This window comes from Strongylocentrotus purpuratus, unplaced genomic scaffold (assembly GCF_000002235.5).
Source record: "Strongylocentrotus purpuratus isolate Spur 01 unplaced genomic scaffold, Spur_5.0 spur5_scaffold_6, whole genome shotgun sequence".
NCBI classification, from domain to species: domain Eukaryota; kingdom Metazoa; phylum Echinodermata; class Echinoidea; order Camarodonta; family Strongylocentrotidae; genus Strongylocentrotus; species Strongylocentrotus purpuratus.
Window position 1 is genome coordinate 22,686,870 of NW_022145612.1, and position 22,372 is coordinate 22,709,241.

At 37.0% G+C, this 22,372-nt stretch overlaps 1 protein-coding gene and 1 long non-coding RNA gene across 2 annotated transcripts in view; one reads left to right on the forward strand and one right to left on the reverse strand.

Moving 5' to 3' along the window:
* Positions 1–22,372, reverse strand: part of LOC762569 (contactin-2) — a gene marked incomplete at its 3' end in the record, with an annotated part of 53,648 nt that overhangs the window by 13,692 nt on the left and 17,584 nt on the right. The window contains exons 4-11 of the mRNA XM_030972445.1: positions 22,127–22,222; positions 13,556–13,762; positions 10,632–10,734; positions 10,039–10,238; positions 9,139–9,405; positions 8,409–8,687; positions 7,992–8,155; positions 7,312–7,435 (exon numbers count right to left, since the gene is read on the reverse strand). Of these exons, the coding sequence (XP_030828305.1) occupies positions 7,312–7,435; positions 7,992–8,155; positions 8,409–8,687; positions 9,139–9,405; positions 10,039–10,238; positions 10,632–10,734; positions 13,556–13,762; positions 22,127–22,222 (1,440 nt within the window). The remainder of the gene's footprint in view (positions 1–7,311; positions 7,436–7,991; positions 8,156–8,408; positions 8,688–9,138; positions 9,406–10,038; positions 10,239–10,631; positions 10,735–13,555; positions 13,763–22,126; positions 22,223–22,372) is intronic.
* On the forward strand, positions 3,399–5,212 carry LOC115919216. Its single transcript, XR_004061749.1, has 2 exons — positions 3,399–3,702; positions 4,073–5,212. It is a non-coding gene; the product is annotated as an uncharacterized LOC115919216 (long non-coding RNA).

A 22,372-nucleotide genomic window follows, 5' to 3' on the forward strand; every position in this document is an offset into this window, starting at 1 on the left:
CCGTTGAACCCTGTGGACACAACACCTGCACTCAACTCGCTTTGAGCTACCTGATCCTCCCCCCCCCCCCCACACTTTGAAAAACGTTTTAATGCATTGATTTGATGCAAGAACTTTACCATAGTTTACACGCGCCTTGAGCACTCCACAGAGTGGATTTGGCGCGATATAAGTTACATTATTATTATTATTATTATAGTAAAAGTATTATTGTCTATCAGTATCATTTTTTTAAACGACCAGCTGATTTTCTTGTGAAAACTTTACGTTGAAAAATGATTATCGAAATTCTGTATACAACTATACATGGCCAGAATAATCACAATCTAAGCTCAGGTTTCATACCTCTATGAGTCTATTCACGAAACTATATTGATATCGGGGCAATAATAGCAATTTTTAATAATAGCAAGTGTTGTTTAACTTCAACTCTCCTCACACCACGGACAGGCCTAGCTACATGCTCACACACTCAGTCACAGCTCCGACAGCACCGGCGACAGCAGCGCTCAGCTGCAGTGGCAAAACGTGTGTGGACTCAAGGCAGTTTGCAACTTAATTGTCAGTCACGTGAAAACTTTACTTTGAAGAATGATTATCAAAATTCAGTAAACATAGACAGAATAATACCAAAGTAACCCTGCTTGCATACCTCTATTCACGTAAACTACATACAATTCACGGCAATCATCATAGAATCAGAGTCGAACCGACTGAGCTGTGCGTGTGACGGTGAGCGTAGAATCATCGCACACATTATACACGTATGTTCGTACACACAGCAGGTCCGCCTGGCCTAAACAGCATATCCTATAGAACGACTCATAACAAAGCTAATCCCAACCCGTGTGTATTGAGAAAGCGATATATATGCAACTTTATCTTTCCCTTTAAGTCATTGATGCATTCCACTCCCAACTCTATCTAGTCCCCACTCTATCTAGTCCCCACTCTCTCATTCCATCTCCCAGACATCCACATTCCATCCTTCACCTCTCTGACCTCTCTCTCTCTTATCCTGCAACTCTACTGAAGTACAGACGTGTCTGTTTTGTGTCCCATAAGTTAGCACACTTAACACCGTGAGAGCGTGCATTTCCTACATCCCATCACCCAGGTGAGTCATCTGTTGATGTGTATTTCTCTTACATGCTACAAAACATATCCTATAGAAAGATGCCTAACTCAGGGTACGCCGCACCCGTTACAATGAGATTTGCTACTCCCGTTGACGCGAGTGGATTCTCATCCATCGTGTATCTCTTTGTCTCTCTTTGATTAGACAGAGTGCAGGTGCACGCCTTGCCGCCTCACTGGCTTTCCATTTGGGTTTATTCGTCGCATCCTTGCAATCAACGACGCCCGCCATGCTCTCGTCCGCCCGTCCTCCCCTGAACCCCGAAATCGCGGGGTTGAGGTGGCACGCGGGTTACGGGAGACAGGCCTCGTGGAATTGTGGCGCTGTCGGGGAAAGACGTTTTTGAGGAACCGTTTTGCCCTGTTTTAGACCCCCCGCGGCGATTAGTGGTATTAGTATATAAGACTAGTACAATTGTGCTACAAGTGCTACATTTAAAAAAAAGTGCCTACTACATCAGAACAAGTTTTTGGTTATTTAGAAAAAAATTGACATTTTAAAACCACAAGTCTAAGGAGACAGTGTTTTCATCTGCTTTTGTTTTCAAGGAAACTGAATCACCTACAAAATAACGTGTGGAGATTGGGAATGTATCAAATCAACCCTTTAAAAAAAGCCCTGTACCTTGCAATATGTTGGCTGATAGTTAGGTCTGAAGAAAATGAAGGGCAACATAAGACCCTGTGCAAAGAACCCACGTTGGACTTATGATAAACTTTAGTAGCTGGTAATGCGATTGCATTGTGAAAGAAAAGGTGTGGAAAGGATCAGAAACAGTTGATCATGTAGCATGTAAGTATTGGTGTGCACTGCAAGGTTCTGGAGTCATCAAAATCATAATAAATTTGACCGCGTCTTGGTAAAGTAACAAGCACTGTACACAGAAAGCTATATATGGGACAACACACATGGTGTCGGGGCTAGTACTACCTCGATTTCCTTGTCTTTCTATGCTCAATACTCAGCCAGTATACATTTTCTTCCAAAATTGTTTGGCACATGTCATTTATTTGTAATCTTGAACATTCAGTGTAAGTTTCGTTGGATTCTGTGAGAATTAATTTTCTTTTTTTTTACCAGAACTGCCCTAGTAGTTTTGTGTGTTGCGAAAATATATTTTTTCCTTTTTTTTTTCCTATTTTTTCCCTATTTTCTGGAAATGCAGACTATTTTTTCCCTATTTCCTTCAAGAAAATAGGAAAAAAATAGGGCTATTTTTTTCCTATTTTCAAGTACAAACTATTTTTTCCCTATTTTTTTCACCTATATTTTTTTCAGACTATTTTTTTCCTATTTCCTATAAGAAAACAGGAAAAAAATAGTCCTATTTTTTTCCTATTTTCAAGTACAAACTATTTTTTCCCTATTTTTTTCACCTATATTTTTTTTCAGACTATATTTTCCTATTTCCTATAAGAAAACAGGAAAAAAATAGTCCTATTTTTTTCCTATTTTCAAGCACAAACTATTTTCCCCCCATTTTTTTCACCTTCAACTTTTGTGGACTATTTTATTCCTTTTTTTTTTTAAAGAAAATACGAAAAAAATAGTTCTATTTTTTCCTATTTTCGAGTACCAAACTATTTTTTCCCTATTTTTTCACCTTCATCTTTTTCAGACTATTTTTTTCCTATTTTCTCCAAAAAAATAAAAATAGGACTATTTTTTCCCTATTTTTTCACCTTAATCTTTTTCAGACTATTTTTTCCCTATTTTTTCACCTTTTTCTTTTTCAGACTTCTTTTTACCTATTTGCGAGTACTATTTTCTTCCTATTTTTTGCACTTAAATATTTTATGACATGATACAAATTTGTAAACTATTTTTTGTCTATTTTCTAAACTTGCATATTTTCATTGTTTATGACTGGCATCCTTTTCAAAAAGCCCGCTTCTCCTGCCATTATCTCTGTTGTTCATTTTGCGACTTATTGGTGGTTTTTAGATGTGGGATCACATATTGAATAGTGAGCTCAAAGATGACCATAAATAAACAATGTGTAAAAAGAAAATGTACAAAATTTCAATTTTGTTCCTTTATTAATATTCTCGATTTTATTTACAAACTATAGTAGTGACTAGTGCACTCAAAGATAACCATACATAAACCATGTGTAAAAAGAAAATGTACACATAGAAATTTCAAACAAAAAAAATCTCCTTTATCAATAGAAAAAAAAGCATTCGATCGAGATATTCCCGCTCTATGTGTGTGCAAAGTTTCAACGTAGAGGATAGTACGCAAGTACCCATACGTAATTTGAAAATGACCCGTTATTTTTTTTCACTGCTGTGCGCATCGGACTTTTGCTGATTTTCGTTCATCAAACGTCTCCAAATCACACCAAAATGTCTTCCACCAATTATTCTAGCGATGAAATTTCATCAAGAGATAGTGACTCCTCATACTCCGATGCCTCATTATCCCATTTTAGTGATTCTCCCCAAGAAAATGAGCCCGACAAATTTTCAAAATATTACTAGTCCCACTCGTAGATAAACGAGTTTGTTGTCGAATGACGGACCATCGACGAGCGGAACTGGCCCCAGAAAACAGCTGAAAAGGTACATTTATTTCTGAAACTTAATTATATTATGATATATATATATTTTTATTGTGTCTGTTGTTGAATATAATGCTACTTCATAGACATAGTAGGCCTATAGAATGTTATTTTACGTATCAATATTCCCATGTAGTGTTGAGGTTGTAGACTAAATCTACACAACTTCTGAGTGAAGTGTAGTGAATCTCCAAGTGCAGTGTAGTGTCTGTTAGTGATAATGAGTGAATGTAAACAAACGTGACTACAATAAATCCATGTAGAAATTTCAGATTTTGTACCATTACTACGTCTGTCAATTATATTGCCTTGCATGATATAATGTTTTGATGTGGTTTTAGGCTAAACTGTATCTCAAATTATTTTTCTAGGAATCAGAAAACACAACCTGCTAAAGCACCACGCAAGAAGAAGAGCAAGTCTTCCAAGTCCGAGAGTGTGTCTGCGAGGTATGTCCTTACTAAGTAGAAATCTAAATCTATTGTTGATAATTTTTTTGGGTTTATTTATTTCATGTTTGTTAGTTAAGATCTGACATCAAAATATTAGAGTAGTTTACCTCATCATTATGCTAGAACAATAATTTGCAGGTGGCACAAGTCCTACCTAGTCCTAGATCTACATTATTTTTCTCATTCCTTTTTATTTTTTTCTTCAAAAAATTGTTCCTTTACTATTTTCTTTTCTGTGTTTTATGTTTTATTTTATGTATGTTCACCCAATATATCTAAGAATAAAATAACTCTAATTAATTGCCTACCTGAGTGGTTTACATTTCATGCACCTTGACAGCTCTTTGATGACTCCGTTGTTTCACCATCCGTTCGTCATCAGCCTGGCATCTTTTTTGCTATCATACTTTTGTACACACATGTTCTGTGCCTTTGAATTTTTCATTATGAAATACATAAATACTTGTACTAAGTATTAATTGCATGTTCATAAATGTACCAATGCATGATTATTCTAACCCCTAACTCACATTTCATTTATATCTTTACAGATCCATTGAAACTAATCAAGCTACAATGTACATGTAACGTACAACCACCATTCGATGCCTGTGAACAGCATGACCAACATCTGTATCCTTTACATTAGTATTTGTTTCCATTTTATTATGTAATTCTTATGTCTAATCATTGAGATTCATAGGCAAGTACAACATGTACGTGTACACAATGAGAGCCTGCATATTGTGAAGATAAAGGACCATAAGACCATTACTTATGATACATGGTAATGATGGTATACTTTGTAAAACTATTTGAAAATAGTAGCATGTAAGTCTGTCATTTTCTTGTTTTTATATATATCTCAATGACATGACATGTCATTGATTTTGTAGTAAGTGTTTCTAGATTATGATGATTGTATTAAGATTTTGACAGTTCAATTGAGATTGAGAAAATTATGTAACATGTCAACTGTACTATAGAGCATGCATGCATTGTTGAAAAATCTGTTTTATGATTTATTTTATTTTGTTATCTTTGTAAATAACGAGAAAATTTTTTTATTTGTAATGATTTTCTTGAGGTTTGAAAATGTGATTACATTATTAAGAGCACTTTGTAATTAAATTGTAATAAAAGAGACAGAAAACAACACTCTCATGTCCAGAATACTGCTTTATTTGGTTACTAGTGAGGGAGAGAGCTTGTGATCCCCTGGCATATCCACATCGGCTCAGTAATAGTCCTGAAACTCACCTGAATACTTTATTTGAACAAAAATAGAAAGCTACATTCTAGGTGGATGATATTTTTTAAAGGCGGAGGCATATAGGAGACGCAGTCGCATTTGTCTTTTTTTTTATTTTTAGAGTATAATCATGGCAAACCATGAACAACTCTATTACTACAACATGTACACTACAGTACTTAACCAAAGATTGTAAATATCAGTTAAGTTCTTTTATTTATTTGCTTATATGAACACACATTGACATACTATACTAAACTCATGTCATTGTGTTTACCTCTCGAAAATAAAGTACATGTATTTTATTTGACACATTCCCTTTTATTCTTTTTGTTTGTTACAGTCCACTGCCATTATAACGAGGTGCTCGGGACCAAGCCAATTTCCTTGTTAAAATGAAATCATGTTATACTCAAGTTACACATTGGTTTGTTTAAAATTGGGACTGATGAGAATTGCCTGATAATAAAATCTTGGTGTATCCATGTTCGTTATAATAGGAGTGGACTGTATAACATTTTCCATATACCCATTGACTATTTTAAATGTTTTATTGAATGGATTGGACTGAAAGGACGAAGTGAATTTGGCAAACTGAGTAGGTGCATCAATGCAGAGAAAAGAGCTGTAGGAGTAGGGTGACTATTCTACAGTGGAAACTTTTGACAATGAGGTCATGTGCAACCAAAAAATCTTAACCCCCAAAAGCTGTTAAATTACCTTGTCATTTCAGTTATAACTGATCTCTTTATATCAAGTTTGCACTGTATGATTAAATTGAATGTACAGAGTCGTTGACTGGATGTGTGAGATGGTAGTGCTTGAGAAATCCATGAAGGTAAAGGACGAGTGATCCCCCCCCCCCCCTATTTCCTGACTATTTTTTTCTGATTTCCTCACTTATTTACTATTTTTTTCCTATTTCCTTACTATTTTTTTCCTATTTTCTTACTATTTTTTTCCTATTTTCTTACTTTTTTCCCTATTTTCTTACTATTTTTTTCCTATTTTCTTACTATTTTTTCCTATTTACTTACTATTTTTTTCCTATTTTCTTACTATTTTCCCCTATTTTTTTACTATTTTTTTCCTAATTTCTTACTATTTTTTTCCTATTTTTTTCCTATTTCCTCACTAATTTTTTTCCTATTTCCTCACTATTTTTTTCCTATTTTCTTACTATTTTCCCCTATTTTTTCCTATTTTCTTACTATTTTTTTCCTATTTCCTCACTATTTTTCACTGTTCACTAGCACCTAGTTATCACTATTTTCTTCACTATTTTCTACACTATTTTTTCCCTATTTTTTTCCTATTTTCAGGTCTGAAAAATAGGAAAAAAATAGAAAAAATTGTTTCAACCCTATTTTTTTCCTATTTCCAAAACTATTTTTTCCCTATTTTTTCCTTTTAAAAAAATAGGGAAAAAATAGAAAAAAAATATATTTTCGAGACTATTTTTTCCCTATTTTTCCCTTATTTTTTTCCTATTTTTTACGACTGGGGTGGAGTTTATCTTTAATTGGTTACATGCAGGTGATACTCAATGAGGGCACGTAAGCGTGCGTGACTAGTTTATTCACAAGTCACTAATATGTCAAATTGAGAGCGTATTTGCACTTGCAAAATCTCTTCATCATTGTTTGGTTGGAGTTCTCCTTTCATGTATTCAATTCTGGGCCCTGTTTCATAAAACTTGTAATCAATAACAAATGCTAAATTTCCATGACACATTTGTTCTCAGCCAATCTAATACTACGACTTCAGTAGCTTATAACTCAAACAGCTATTGTATCTTGTTATTGATATAAATGTTTATGGCACAGGGCCTTAATGATACAAGTTTACTGGATACTTTGATGAACGGTGGTGAAGAGAATGAATGGAATCTGGGGTACACACTGACCTGCAATGTCTAACGTAGCACTAGAACGGTCTGAATCAGCCACAGTCAGAGCAACGCAGGTGTATTCACCACCATCCCGTGACTGAGCTGAGACGATCTCCAAGTTACCATTATCTCTCTCGGACTATTAAGGAAGAGACGGAGGAAAATTATCAGGCCACAGAAGAAATTAAAAGAAGAAAATAGGTAACAGAGAAATAAAATATATTTCAGAAGTAGAAAGAGGTAAAGAAAAAATTGTAGATCCAAATCTTGTATTCAATACCATTCAAACTGTATATTAATCAATGACCCCATGGGTGTAAGAAAAGAACAATTAAAGTATATGTGGTGCGTTTAATTGACATGACTGTGTCAAGTGTAATGCTCAACCTTGCAGGAGTGTATTTGATTCAAACACTGACAATAAGACTTGTTGGATACTATAACCCCACCTATCTTGTATGCCCGAAATCTGATAATTAAAGACCTCATGACTTCAGTCAGATCTTTAGTTTTGCAGACACAGCTCTTGCTCATTAAGGAGTCCGGTTGTTAAGCCAATGTTAGGGAAACCTTTATTATAATTGTTACACATCACACAATAATTCTCTTATTCTGTCAGCGAACAACAAGCTGCTCGATGCGATGTCATTGCGGCACATTACGCGAGTGAAATGTGCCGAGTACAGCCTTAATACCATTCTGTATCTATCAATTTCACTGAGGTCGATTGCTACTCCATTGTGCTTCCATAGGTAGGTCAACGTTAAGGATTCATCATGAGCAGCTTTACAGCGTAGGGTGGTAGACTGCCCAACCTCTACCAAGGTGTTATCAGGATGCCCCGTGATCACTGTCGAATCTATCAAAGAAATCATGTTGAAGACAGATTAGTTTGGATTAGATTGGATTTTAATTTATTGCTGTATACATTAAAATAATGTATATCGTCTCAGACATTTTGTACAGGTATGCAAGATTGCTGGGAGGAAGTGGTACTTCTTAATACAGATATCTTCTGAATGGTCATGTAAGGGTTAATCTGCAGTTGCTTCAAAATTTGATATATCAAATCTGTATAATGATATCAATACACAAACAATGCACTAGCTGACCTTTTATATCCAGACTACCCTCGCCGGTCACTGTTCCATTTGAATTGGTGGCAGTGCACTGGTAAGTTCCACCATCGGACACCCGTACACCTATAATGACCAGGTTAGGAGGGTCAGCGGTCAAGTTGTAGCGGGCGCTGTTTGTTATGGGTTGACCATCGTGCTGCCATGTGACCGTCGGAGCGGGGGCAGCATCCACATCGCATAACGCAGTGACTGTAGCTGTGATTGGGGCAGGCTGCTCTGTTTCCATTGGGCTCAGGAACATAGGTGGGAATGCTGACAGAGCCAATAATAAAAAGAAATGGAGAATTTTGACTGCTTCTACTCTGTCTATTTGTTCATTTCCACATCCATATTTTGTACATTGCGAAGAAAATAACTGGATGGAACTTCGACTGCGCGCAAAATATGCAAAATATATATATGACCTAAGTTTGGAAGGAATCCATCAATTGGTTCTTGAGATAAAGCGATCACGAGAATGGGACGGACGGACAACCCAAAAACATAATGCCTCCGGCTACTTCGCAACAGAGGCATAAAAATTATTGCTGGAGAATATGTTGAATGAATTTGACAACTACAGCTTAAACTGATTTCTAATTTAAAGTATCCCTCTTTCTCTCTCTCTCTCTCCCTTCCTCCTGTATACGTTTTAGCAGACTAATACAGAATCGTTAAACTTTGTCTTCAGGTAATAAAAAGTACTATTAACAGTTGTTCTTACCTCTTACGGACAGCTGTGCAGCAGAATAAATCATGCCATGATTGTTGCTTGCGAAGCACTGATACATGGCTGTATCCGTCGTCTTAAGGTCGCTTATTATGAGCGTCTCAAGGTTGTTGCGGAACTGATGTCTGTCCCGAGCGGTCAGTATTTCTCCATTGCGATACCAGGTGTACTGGGCAGCCTCCTCGGCCTCTACGTTCCATTCCTGCATGGTGTTGATGTCTTTCATGGCATCCAGTGGTTCGCTAACCCATGTTGGCGCTTCTACATGGTCAAAGGAAAGCAAAATAATGAATGATAAAAATGCTTATTAAACATTAAAAACTGAAAGAAACTATATGTAATCATATTCCTAGTAGGTGAAAAAAAATCATGGAAAAACCAAAGGCAGTAATAGGAAGTGTCGACATGTTGTCTAAAACGGCTTGAAGTTGTATAACATACATGTACAAGTCTGTTTTAAAACAGCTTTAAATACACAGTCATATCTTCATATTACAGCATTGCTTATAGTTTTGTTTTTTTAAATTTCTTTTAACAATCTCAGTCAATTGTTTCTTAGATTTTTACAATAAAAATTTGACTAGCATTTGATGCATCTCTGAAACTCATGCAGCCTCTGCATTACTGCCATGTCTATCATATCTTGATGACTCACTGGTAGAGCTTTATAGTCTTATAACCAGAAGGTCGCTAGTTCTCTTAAGTAATGATATGCTATAGTTCCCTATATAGGCCACCTGTCTATAGAACATTTTCTCCCTGCAACACATTCTACAGGAAATCACCTGCTTTTGAATACCATTTTCTTGTATATCTAGAGCAGTCTTTGCAGGTTTCACTGTACTTGCTTTTGTAGCGGTTATGTAAAGTAGATCAAATCAACCGTCAACTTACCCGCGACATTGAGTCCTGCCGAAGCTCCACTGTAGACGTCATTAATGTAACAGAGGTAGGAACCTGCATCCTCCAGCTGCACGCCCACAATGCTTAAGACCTCACCCCCTTCCTCCAGCACAGCTCTACTGGTTGGCAACCCAGCACCAGGAGGTGAGGTACGTACCCACTGGACCCTGGGAATCTGACCCGTTGGTTGCCTGGCAAAGTCACAGATCAAGAAAGAAGGATGGGGAGGGGGTATTCAATTCAATTTTGAGTCATAAATACTGGCATTTCACTCAGTTTTTGGCTCAGATAAAATTTTGGTACACAGTGGTATTTAATTATTTATTGGCCAAGTATTGTGTCTTAAATCTTTGAAAGCTAGCTAGCAGACTTGAGCTGATCATTTTGATAGCCTTGATTTGGCTGGCAGTATAATACACTTCTCATTTGATACCAGCTGCATCTTATATGTCCATATTTATACCTAAGAAAAAGCATTCAAGTTTGCTTTTTTTTCTCTTGGTATGGTTGCCTCCATAATTTATAGAAAACAAATCAAAGAAGGAAGAGTAATCTATTTTCCACCATGTGGATGGAATACTTACGGGCCATAGAAGAAACATTCAAATTTGACGTCTTCTCCAGCAATGGTCGTCACATCGGTAGGTCTGTTCTCTTGAACAATCCTGATAGCTGAACTTGGATAACCTGTAACAACAAGGAAGGTCAAAGAGTTAAGCGTATTGAATGATTGGGACTGGACCTAGTGCACGATCACTTGAAGAACAGGCCAGTATTTATAAGTGTGTATTTACTTTCAATAGTCTAGGTTTTAATGTGACTAAAGGTTCATTAAGACACGAATCAGTGAATCACAACAGTTTTTGTTTTATTTGTAAATGGATTGCAACTGGGTCCAACAAGTATTTCCTGAGCGCTGTGTAATAAGATATATATGATATAAGATATATGTAATAGAGTCTCAACAGGAGCCAACAGAATAATGGAAGAAAAAAGAAATATGAACAAACTAGATGTAACTTCGACTGCAGCATGCAGTCGAAAATGATGCCTATCCCGCCTTCATAGACCAATTTTACAAACCAAAACAGAAGAAATTTTTCAAATTCAAGTTTGATTGTAATCCATTAACAAGTTCTCAGAATATCGTGATTACAAGCTATTTCTCATATGACCCTTTGGTTTTTGACCTCATGACCCCAAAATCTACTCAGTTTTTGGCTCTGCAAGATACATACATGTACATGTCTCGAGTTTTATGGTAAACCATGCATCCATCGGTTCTAATGATAATGCGACCACAAGCTATTTTTGCATACATAATGAGCCCTGTGACCTTTGACCTATGACCTTGTGACCCCCAAATATAATTAATTAATTGGCTCTGCAAGAATACATGACCTAAGTTTGGCAGGAATCCATCTATCAGTTCTTGTGATAACGCGATAACGAGCTATTTTAGCATACATGATGAGCCCTGTGACCTTTGACCTCGTAACCCCAAGATCTAGTCAATTCAGAGCTGCCAACCTGTCACATTAAAAAAACATATTATTCAGCTTGAAAAAACATATTTTTAGGTGAAAAACCATATTTTGCCTGTTTTACGTTTTTTGTTATTTTCCCTATAAAATGCTACTGCAATCATGTTTCTTTGAATAAAAACGCTTTCAATCATTGAGAGCTGCCGACCTGTCAGTTAAAAAAAAAAAAAAAAAGAAAAAAAAGAAAAAAAAAAAAGATTTGTTAAATATATTTAGCTATTTTATCAGAAAAGTCCATTATTTAAAACTAAAAGAATCATTGTGTGTTGCGGCGCAACACACGATGATGTTCTATGCCTAAGTTGCAAGTCTAGAGTTGCAATCAACTTTGTACATAAAGTCAATGCATCAGCAGGTCCGTGTTTATTTTTCATTTGGCTTTTTGAAGATACCATCACATTCGAAGGGCTTGCGATAGGCAAAAAAACTGGTAACAAAATCGCTGATTTCTTGATTTTTAGCGCTTTTTTGGTGAAGCTGTTTCTTAAAACTGGGCTAAGCCCCTGTGAGCTTTAGAAATATGGCTTCGATTCCGCATTTTTGATAGCAAAATTTGGCTTTTGGGATGGATTTTTGGTAGTAAGATCGGGACTTTTTTGTACTGACACTGTGTGTATTGCAGTGCACTGATGATATATGTCATTAGCGTGTGTATGGATGGCCTGGGGAAATGCGCTCGTCTTTGAGTGGTGTACATCCCCTGTATTGTGTGCAATGTACATGCGTGCGCGCTGCAGGAATCGCCGACACAAAGCAATAGCAAAACTATGCATACGCTGGATCTCACAGCCAGCCGCTAGCCACGTTCGCACAGCCATACACGAAACTTTCAAAAAACCTATTTTGGCACAGCAAAACGTACAGACGTATTTTCCACAAAAAAAACGTATTAATACGTTAAAAACGTACTACTTGGCAGCTCTGTCAATTCATTGGCTTTGCAAGATACATACATGACTTAAGTAGGGTAGGAATCCATCATTCAGTTCTTGAGATAACGCAATCACAAGCTATTTTTGCACACATAATGAGCTCTGTGACCTTTGATCTCGTGACCCCAAAATCTAATAAATTAATTTGCTCTACAAGTTACATACATGACCAAAGTTTGGTAGGAATCCATCAGTCAGTTCTTGAGATAACGCAATCACGAGAACGGACGGACGGACGGACAACCCGAAAACATAATGTCTCCGGCTATCATAAATCTCTGTGTATAAGACGTAAGGCGTCTTATTATTTTTTTTTAAAAATCAGTTTCGATTTATGGCGCTATGCCTGGCAATGTCTCCCAGCTCAGTAATCGGTGTGTTGACTCACCACTCAGAAACTAGAACAACACTCAAATTTGTCTGTCATCTTGGTTTGAAAGTAATCTTTCTAAGATCTCAATATGTACTTTATAATACTAATTCCACCCATTTTTCTTCTATTACACACGACGTACCACAAGGTTCTATCCTAGGTCCTGTACTGTTTTTAATTTACATTAATGATCCTTACACATTCTTCTAAAAACGACATTGTTACTATTATTTGTGACAAGTTCACAAGCACAAATTGGCGCCTTCAACTGCACCTCGCTGTTAAATGAAAGTCCGTCCCCGCGTGGGTTTTCGGCAACAACAAAAAAACGGGGGGTGCGTCTTATAAACATGTGCGTCTTATACACAGAGATTTACAGTACTTCGTAACAGAGGCATAAAAATTGCCATATTCATTGAAACAATAATGTAAAGAATAGTGGTTCATTCGCTTGGCTATCAATCCAAGGGTTGAGGGTTCAAATCTCAGCCCGGCACAAACGTCCTTTGGCCCAACATTGATCCACATTTACCACTCTCCACCCAGGTGGGGCATTCGCAGGGGTAATGATAATTGCAGGTCTCTCAGGAAGAACAGCATTGAAGCTGATGAAGCTTCCCTGGGTAAACAAACTTATTATCATTATCATCATTAATTACCGGCATTGACTGTAACAGTGACCAATGGACTGACTCTCATGTGGACACCTCCCTCGGAGAGAACATTGCTCTTGACTTGACACCTGTATGCTCCTGCATCACTTGCCAAAGCGTAGAAGAAGCAGAGCCGGCCGTCATACATAACCCGGATGCGGCTATCGCTGGAGTCCACCAAGCTATTCTCATGGAACCAATTCACCAAGATACCTGCATGAAAGACGAGAGTGGCACACACAATAAGCACCATCTTAGCGTAAATCTAGGATTAGATATGTAAAATGTCACTACACATACCGTAACATATCCCTTTGGATGTATTCATCCATGTACACACAAACATAAAACAGAGTGTCACCCAGCAGTTTAGAGCAACTACCGTACTTATCCACTGTTACAATGATTATTCCTTTTTTTTTCTACAACATTTTCCAATTTGCCAAAAAAGTGATAAGAACAATTCCAAATATTTTTTTTTTTTACTGTTTGAAGTTTTTAACTGACATATCAAAGAAATAGAGTGATAAGTTTCACACTGACTTCCCAGTGAAATATCTCACAAAATGCAGCCGAAAACTCTCCATACTATTTATATATATTATTCAACCAATGCACTACTGGGTCAAAACCACTAAATCGGCACATTTGAAAGAAATGAATTTCAGAAAAATAAAGTTTCAGTAACAAAATTCTTTTTATTGTAATATGAAATGTTGAGTAACAAATTTACAAACTCTAAGAGATGAGCGTTTAACATTGCTCGGAAAGAACGTGATGTATTTTTGAAATTTTCAAAAGGTGCAAAATACGTTGTGTAACATACGTTACCATCATGTTAGACACTTGGAAAGAAAATACATATACTTATTTATACTTTTCGGTCACTGTTTGCTCATGAATACAGTTAAGTAGTCTAGTAAAGAGACCAAAATAGTTTGATCAGAAAATCTAATGGGGTTCACGGTATTTTCCCACAAAATACTAACTTACTTCTTCTGAATGCTGAATCAATACCTAAAAGTATAATCATATCTTTTTCGATAGGTACTAATCACATTTCGATGACACAAATTTTCTTCAAACTTTATATCATTTTCATATGGAAAAGTGATACTGGAAAATAAAATACGATTACCAGCTGAATAAACATTGGTAACGTATGTTACACTGAAGAGTAACGTATGTTACCCAATGCATTAAATGTTACAATTAGGTCAGAATGATGAAACCATTGACTCGTATAGATTAAAACAATGCATAGATTGGTCATTTTTGCTATCAAACGCAAGGAAGGGGTTGTTCTTATCGAATTTCCCCTTAAGTTTGAGTCAGTGTCTATCTGTTGTTTGAAATATTCATTTGCAAATATCAAGGGAAGTCATTTTAATTTACAATGAAAACACATTCCTCGTAAACAGTCTTCCTTGTTAGTGCACATATTGTATATAATCCTTACATTCATGTACCATCTAAAAGTTAAAAGGGCCGGGGCAAGATATATCAGAGGGGTGTAAGGAGCATATTGAAATGTGCAAATGTCAGTCTGCAGCTGTTTTATGTCTGAGAAATAGACACTCTGAATTTCTCTTCGATCATGGCCCTTTGCTGATCAGAGAGTACATACATCCGAATCGAATCGCGTTCAGGAGGGTCTATGGCACAGAGAACTTTCCCCTTCGCTATCCAGATCAGGTCTCTCCGTATTGGCCAGTTGTATGTGTATGTAAGTCGAGGGCCTTTACATTCAGTGAGGAAGTTAACATGAACTTCTTTTTTATCGGATTCCAACACTGTACCCAAGTACCACTTTTGGTCATACACGGCGGCAACCCAGTCATCTGTATCATAATTAGGTAGAACTGGAGTGCTCGTAGATGGCACGTTCAATGGCTCCTCTGCATTAGCTAATTGCACTCCAACATTATCCTTCTCGGGTGCGTCAGATTTCTCTGTATGTAGCTCTACTCGTCACACTCACAAAACGGCGAAGTTGCCATCCATCACACATCTGTTTGGTTTGTATGGTTTCACCAGGGTTTACTTCACGGCAGTTAGTGCAGTAACAGGATACGTTTCGTACGAGAACACCTTTATCTTGACCAATGACAGCATGTACTTGCAGAGTTCCTGGAAAGGACTTTACAGATCCCCACTTTTGTACACTGAAATCGCTGCTTGAGGAACACTCTTCCTTGGTCACGAAGAAATATTCAATCTTTGAATCGCTTTCACAACCATGCTCTTGGGTGGCCCGGCCGGCCATGCAAAGAAATCCTTTGTGTCTTGTATTACAGCTTTGCGTATGACAGCATTGTCGGCCATGCACTTGACGGTACCGCCAATACCATCGCATGGCCCCTTTCCATGACCAGCTTCAAAAAAATTCCACTGGGCACTGATTCCAGGGAATACCTCGGTGTGGTCCCTACAAGAGAAAACATTCGTCTTATTCCTGTACTGAGACGTGGGGCCATCAGTCCAGTAGTGTATCTTGGATAGATTGGGAATCAATTCCTTGAGTCTGGGAATCACTTGCTTCAGGATGGCAATGACTGTCGACGAGTTATGCCCCTTTTCGTCAGAGACGGCAACATAGCTTTTGTGAATGAGCTTGCCGCTTTCGGCACGGAAGTATGCTACAATGGGATGGATTGTTACACTATCCTGCGCCCAGTAGCACTTTGGACCTCTTCTAGAGGAACACGTGTAGTTTTCTGCAAAGTCCATCTGTAGCACACATTCTCCAAGAGGCAAACTTTGTTTGCATTTCAATACAGCTTCAAATTGTTTCTTGATGCGGAAGACATGTCCTCGAAATTCCTGGATACTGGTTTTCGAACGAGCGATAAACTCTTGCTTCGTCAGTGACACACTGATGAGTTTAATCTTCTTTCTCCCATCAGTCTCGACTCTGGCCCATTCTTCGAACTGAACCAGATCAGGCTGTAAACTAGAGAGGAGATCATCTACCTCATCATGAGTGTAGCGTTTTATAAAATCATCTGGGTTTTCGTCTACAGGCAAACCCAATGATTTCATAGCTTTCAGCTTCAAGGACATGTTTGATTTGATTTTGACTTGATATGGTTTATTGATTAAAAAACATTCAAATAGCAGCCAGAGGCTGAAACAAATTGAATTTACAAAAGATATATTCAAAAGCATAACATATACATATAAATGGCGATTCACAATAAATAATCAAGGATATGATCAAAGAAAAGAAGAGAAACAAGAGAAGAGATTGAAACGGATGACTAGAGGATAATTGAAGGAGAACGATCGAGTAACAGAAGGCAATAAGACAAATGTAACAGAAGATTAGAAGGACTGGTAAGATAGTAACAGAGAGGGGAGAGAAAGAGAGGGCATAGAGAAATGAGAAAGAGAAGCTGGCAAAGAGACTACGCAATAAAAGGGACAGATAAAGAGTAGGACAGATAAATAGGCTGAAATGGAGAACTAGATATATAATCGGATAAAGTGTAATAAACTATGATAAAAATATCATGCCTTTGGTATAAGCAAAGGTTCCTGGACAAGAATTGAACAGGCTAGATGTGAGAGCATCGGGATTGGAGAACACGTTGAAATGCAGACGAAGATACCCTGCGTCTCTCTTGGTTTTCAGTAACGTATTTTGTATGGAGATTGGCAATGTAATCGCAAAGGAACTTCTTCTGTTTTTTGCTTCCATTGTCATCTGTCTTACAACAGTCCTTCTTGCCAGGGCACATGCGTGAGTTGTCTTCCCTCTCCAGGAAAACTACAACTTCTTCGTGGAGAGAAGACCAAGAACGCCTGACATGTCTATGTTGACTGCTCATCTTTGGGTTTGCCTTTGACAGGTTTCGTCTTCCTAGGCCAGTTCCTTTTTGCACCATCCGTAGCAGGCGGTATTTTTTCAACACTTTTGATCCTGCTACAATGTTATGTATGGTTGACCTCGAGGATTGTTTTGTTGTAGAACTGGCTGCATTATGAATCTCCTGGATCACGGCATTGAAGAAAAGTAAGTTTCTTTTTATTACTGCTGGGACAGACTTGGGGTCCAAACCGGATCGTTTGAGCTGGATGTTTGTCTTGGTGCGGGGTACCCTTTGGTACCTTCTCTGCACCTTTCATTTTTCCTTGGTTGCTGCCTGGAGCTTAAGTGTAAGATCCTCGATTCTCTGATGGGCATTACTTAAACATCTGCTGGCACACTTTCTTCTCGCTTTGATCTTGAATGGCAGCTTGACTGTAAGCAGAGCATGGGGGGCAGCTGTGTAAGATACATCGGACAATGCAGAGTCTTGCATTGTATCACTATCCATCCTTTCATTGTCAAGGTTAGAGTTTTCCTGCCATCGTTCATTCAACATGTCTTGCCTTACTTTCTTGACCCTCGACACTCTGTGCTTTCGTACTCTTAGAGTTCACTTGAACCCTTCTTGCTTCTACCCTCTTCTTAGATAAATTATCAACTGGGATGTAGTATTTCTTTTGCCTCCCCCTCTCTGCTCGGAGAAAAGCAGCATCTCCAATTTTCTGTCGTTTCCGCTGCCGGTAAGCGGCCTGAATCTCGGCCCATGTCTTGGCCATTCCTGTAAATATTAAGTGAAAGGTGAAAGTTTAAGAATATATTGTGAATGTTAACTTTCTTTGTCAGGACAGACTGACCTATCAGATGATTATGACTTACATTGCACGATACTTTTACATGCAACATACGTTACCATTAATAGTAACATACGTTACCAAAACTTTCCTTAGTTTCTTTGGTAGTTATCTATAAAAAAAAAATAAGAATTCAATTCAGCAAACACCAGCCACAAATCTATCTCTCTAATTGTGGGAATCCTAGCGCAGCATGTTCATTTTTTCTGAACTATTTTCTTTCAAGTTTAGATGCATTAAGATTGCATTCTCATTTACATAAGTTAGTGAATAATCAATTTCGGTTAACCCATTGATCAAGAATGAAACATATCCTTATGATTCGTTATTTACCTTTTATTGATTTGAGAAGTATCTTTCTAAAATTTAATTGCAAATAAATTGTTAATCTGGTTTCTAAAATATGCAAAATATCATGCTTATGTATAGGTCATGTGAATATGGAAACCTACGTTACCATCACTTGAAACATACGTTACTATAACATGCTGAGTTACAGCTCTCAAAATGATAATTTGATTGCTTAAGTTTACAAATAATGAAACTTATTTCTAGAAAACTACATAAATAATAGATTATTCATAGACTGATAGCGGAATATTCATGAAAATATATAATATGAATATAAATAGGATAAGCTAGTACTCACCTATATACTTTTAAAACATCTTGATCTTGGAAATCATGCCCGGCACATGTCTTCATACAGATGCGATATGGTTGTTAAGGTTTCTTCCTGTTGCCGTAGTTGGCGTGACAAGTTTATAATCGGAAACGGTAGATATGCAACAGGAAAAAGTGTGTTTACCAAGCAAACCAGATGAATGTGCAAAAGTGGTAACGTATGTTTCATAACGTATGTTACGAAATATTTATTTATTGTCATATATTTCAAACTTAAAGTGATTATTTTTTCTTGTTTCTCTATTGGTTACATTAAGTATTGCAATACCTAAAATAAATTAGAGGCTCAATGTGCATGACTCTATGGATGAGCACAAATCATGGTTACGTATGTTTCATTCCTTAAAAACACATTTCCATTGGCTAGAATTTTTAGTTTGTGGCAGAAATGTTTTAAATTGACTATCGCTGATGTAAATGTTATAAGTTTTCATACATATAATAAAACCAAAAAAGGTTGATTCGATGGCATATATGATTGTTCTTCCCCATAGCACATTATCATAAAAAATAGTAACGTATGTTACAGGTAATCTGGGACAAATTTCATCTGCTGAAAAACACAATTCAAAACAAAAACAAGCCAATCTTTCTATCATATCTTGTATGAACATTAGAAATTTTATATATAAAGGAAGTTTTCAGAAATATATCTACTGAATATTTGATGCAATACACTAAAATGACAAGATTTTTTTTTTGAGCGACAAGGTTTTTTTTTTAACACTTTGCCCCCATCATGGAGCAATTATTTTTTTCGGGGCCTTTATTCACCGGTAAACTTGTTTTTATTTTTATCGGTAAATGCCACAGGATAGTTGGGATTAAAAAATTCTGTTCTGCAACTTTTATATTTGTCAGAATATGAGCAGAATCATCGGCGACATCAAAATTGCAGAATTGCGCCAAAATAGTGGGTTTGACCCTTCTGGCTCCAGGTTATATCACTCAATAATACATGATACATGTATAAAAACAGTAGACTGCAATTATGGAAGACTAATTTAACTACCGTATGAGCCATCAAATTACATACTACATCTGAGTTTCAATGATGACAGCACTCGATCGATTCACCATTAATACATACATGCCTAGCATGGCTCACGTGTTGAACCCCCGAGCCAGGTGGCTGTGTATAAACACGGTAACGCAGTATATAAAGCGCTCTAACCTCTACGCACACTACTGCGCATTATGTACATGCACTAAAAAATCGTTGGATAGTCTCAGTAAATGAATCACATGTGACCGCGCATGACCAATCATTTGATTAGGATCTAGGAGTGAGTTGTATAACTAGATGGAACTTCGACTGCACACAGTCGAAAATGATGCCTCCGCCAAAGAGCAATTTTACAAACCAAAACAGAAACAATTATTTTAATTTCAAGTTTGATTGTAATCCATCTGTGCATGGTTTTAAGGATAATGCATTCACAAACTATTTATAGGCATTCATAATGAGCCACATGACCTTTGACCTGATGACCATAAAATCTAATCAGTTCATTGGCTCTGCAGGATACATATACATGTCTTGAGTTTGATAGTAAACTGTCTATTGGTTCTCATGATTATGCGATCACAAGCTATTTGTGCATACATAATGAGCCCTGTGACCTTTGACTTCGTGACCCCAGAAATCTAATCAGTTCATGGCTCAGCAAGTTACATACATGACAGTTTGACAGCTAGGAATCCATCAATTGGTTCTTGAGATAAAGCGATCACGAGAACGGGACGTATGGACGGACAACCCAAAACATAATGCCTCCGGCTACTTTGTAGCGCATAAAAACAACTAATGTACAAATTCTACATCAATCTTAATGCAATCAACATTTCTGTTTTTACACTCTTGAATCAAATTAAGAGAGGGAAATGTTTGAGGGCTACAGTTTCCTGTGTGTTGCATTCAATTCAGTGAATTCATTAGTCCATGCAAGTGCATAGATAAGTAAAGTGGAGAGAAGCACACCAAATTTCGTTTTATATCATTAGCATTCAGCAAAGCAAAGCTTTCCTATGAATCCAAGCAATTCTATTGAAGGCATACTGAATTTCATTATCTTTTTAGCTCTTTAAATCAAGTTAATTGTTTTATTTCTCATCACAAGCATCCACCTTTGTGTTAAATCATACTCGAGAGGGATACAAAATATCACTGTGGTTTATTATTTTCAGAGCCAACAAAACTGTTCATCTTGACAAGAAATCTTTAAATCAATAATGAAAAGTATTTAGATGATCTACAGGGAAAAGTTGTTGTTTTTTTAAGAAGAAGGAAAGAAAGAAAGATTACTACAGTCAAACCTGTCTATAGCGACCGCCTAAGGGAAACGCAAATAGTGGTCTTTGTAGACAGGTTCCTTAAGTACATGTTTCAATGAGAAACCATTTTCAAGGGAAACAAAAAATGTGGTCCTTGTAGACAGGTGGTCTTTGTAGACAGGTGGTCACTAAAGCAGGTTTGACTGTACCACGGCCAAGCTCTATGTAGCTAATGACATTTTAACTCCAATATATTTCTGAGAGATTAGAGTTCATATACCTTACAATAGTTCAAATAAAAGATTGTGATTATAATGAACACAAAACAATTTTTTTTTTAAAGAAACAATCAAATAAATAGCTACATATATATCTTTGAAAAATAAAAATAAATATAGCAAATATTGTGGTATGCTTGGGATAAAGAAAACAATGTAAAGCTTTATGTACTATCAAACATTCTATAATACCCTCACAAATTCTTAAAAAGCATTTGTATTTTCTTACATATAGAAATAATTATTGTTACTATTTTAGTTTTAAGAAGATGACACAGTATAGAAATCATCAACAAGAGAGAAAGATAAAAAGAGGGAAAGAGAAAGAAAGAGAGACAAAAGAAAGAGAGAAAGAGAAAGAGAGAGGGGGAGAAAGAGGGTGCAAGGGGAGGGGAGGGGAACATAAAGATCGTTGAAAGAGAAAAGAAGAGGGAAGGGAAAGAGAAGAGAAAAGAGAAGGATATATAAAGGAGCACAGAAAGAGAAAGGGAATGGGGGAGAGAAACTGAAATACAGAAACTGAAAGAGAGAAGAGATAGTTGGATGGATGAATGGATGGATGGAGAGGGAAAGAGAGAGAGTTGGAGAAGATATTTAAAGAGAGGGAGGAAGAGTTTGTGAGAGGGGAGATAGTAGATAGATTCTGGACATGGTTAATTGATGGTGTGTTAAGACTGACCTGGGTAATGTGGAGGCGGGTTACAGGTTACACAGCCCCCCTGCCCTGCAGTCAGTGACTGAGTTGATGTAGCACTTGGGTCAAATAAATCAACATCTGCAACAACAACAAACAATGATAAACACATAACTTATGCAGGCGTGGATCCAGGATTTTCTAATAGGGGAGGCCGGAATTTGTTTTCAACTCGACTTGCCAATACTGACAAGGTCATATTAGAAGCACCATACCAGTACCTACAAGCAG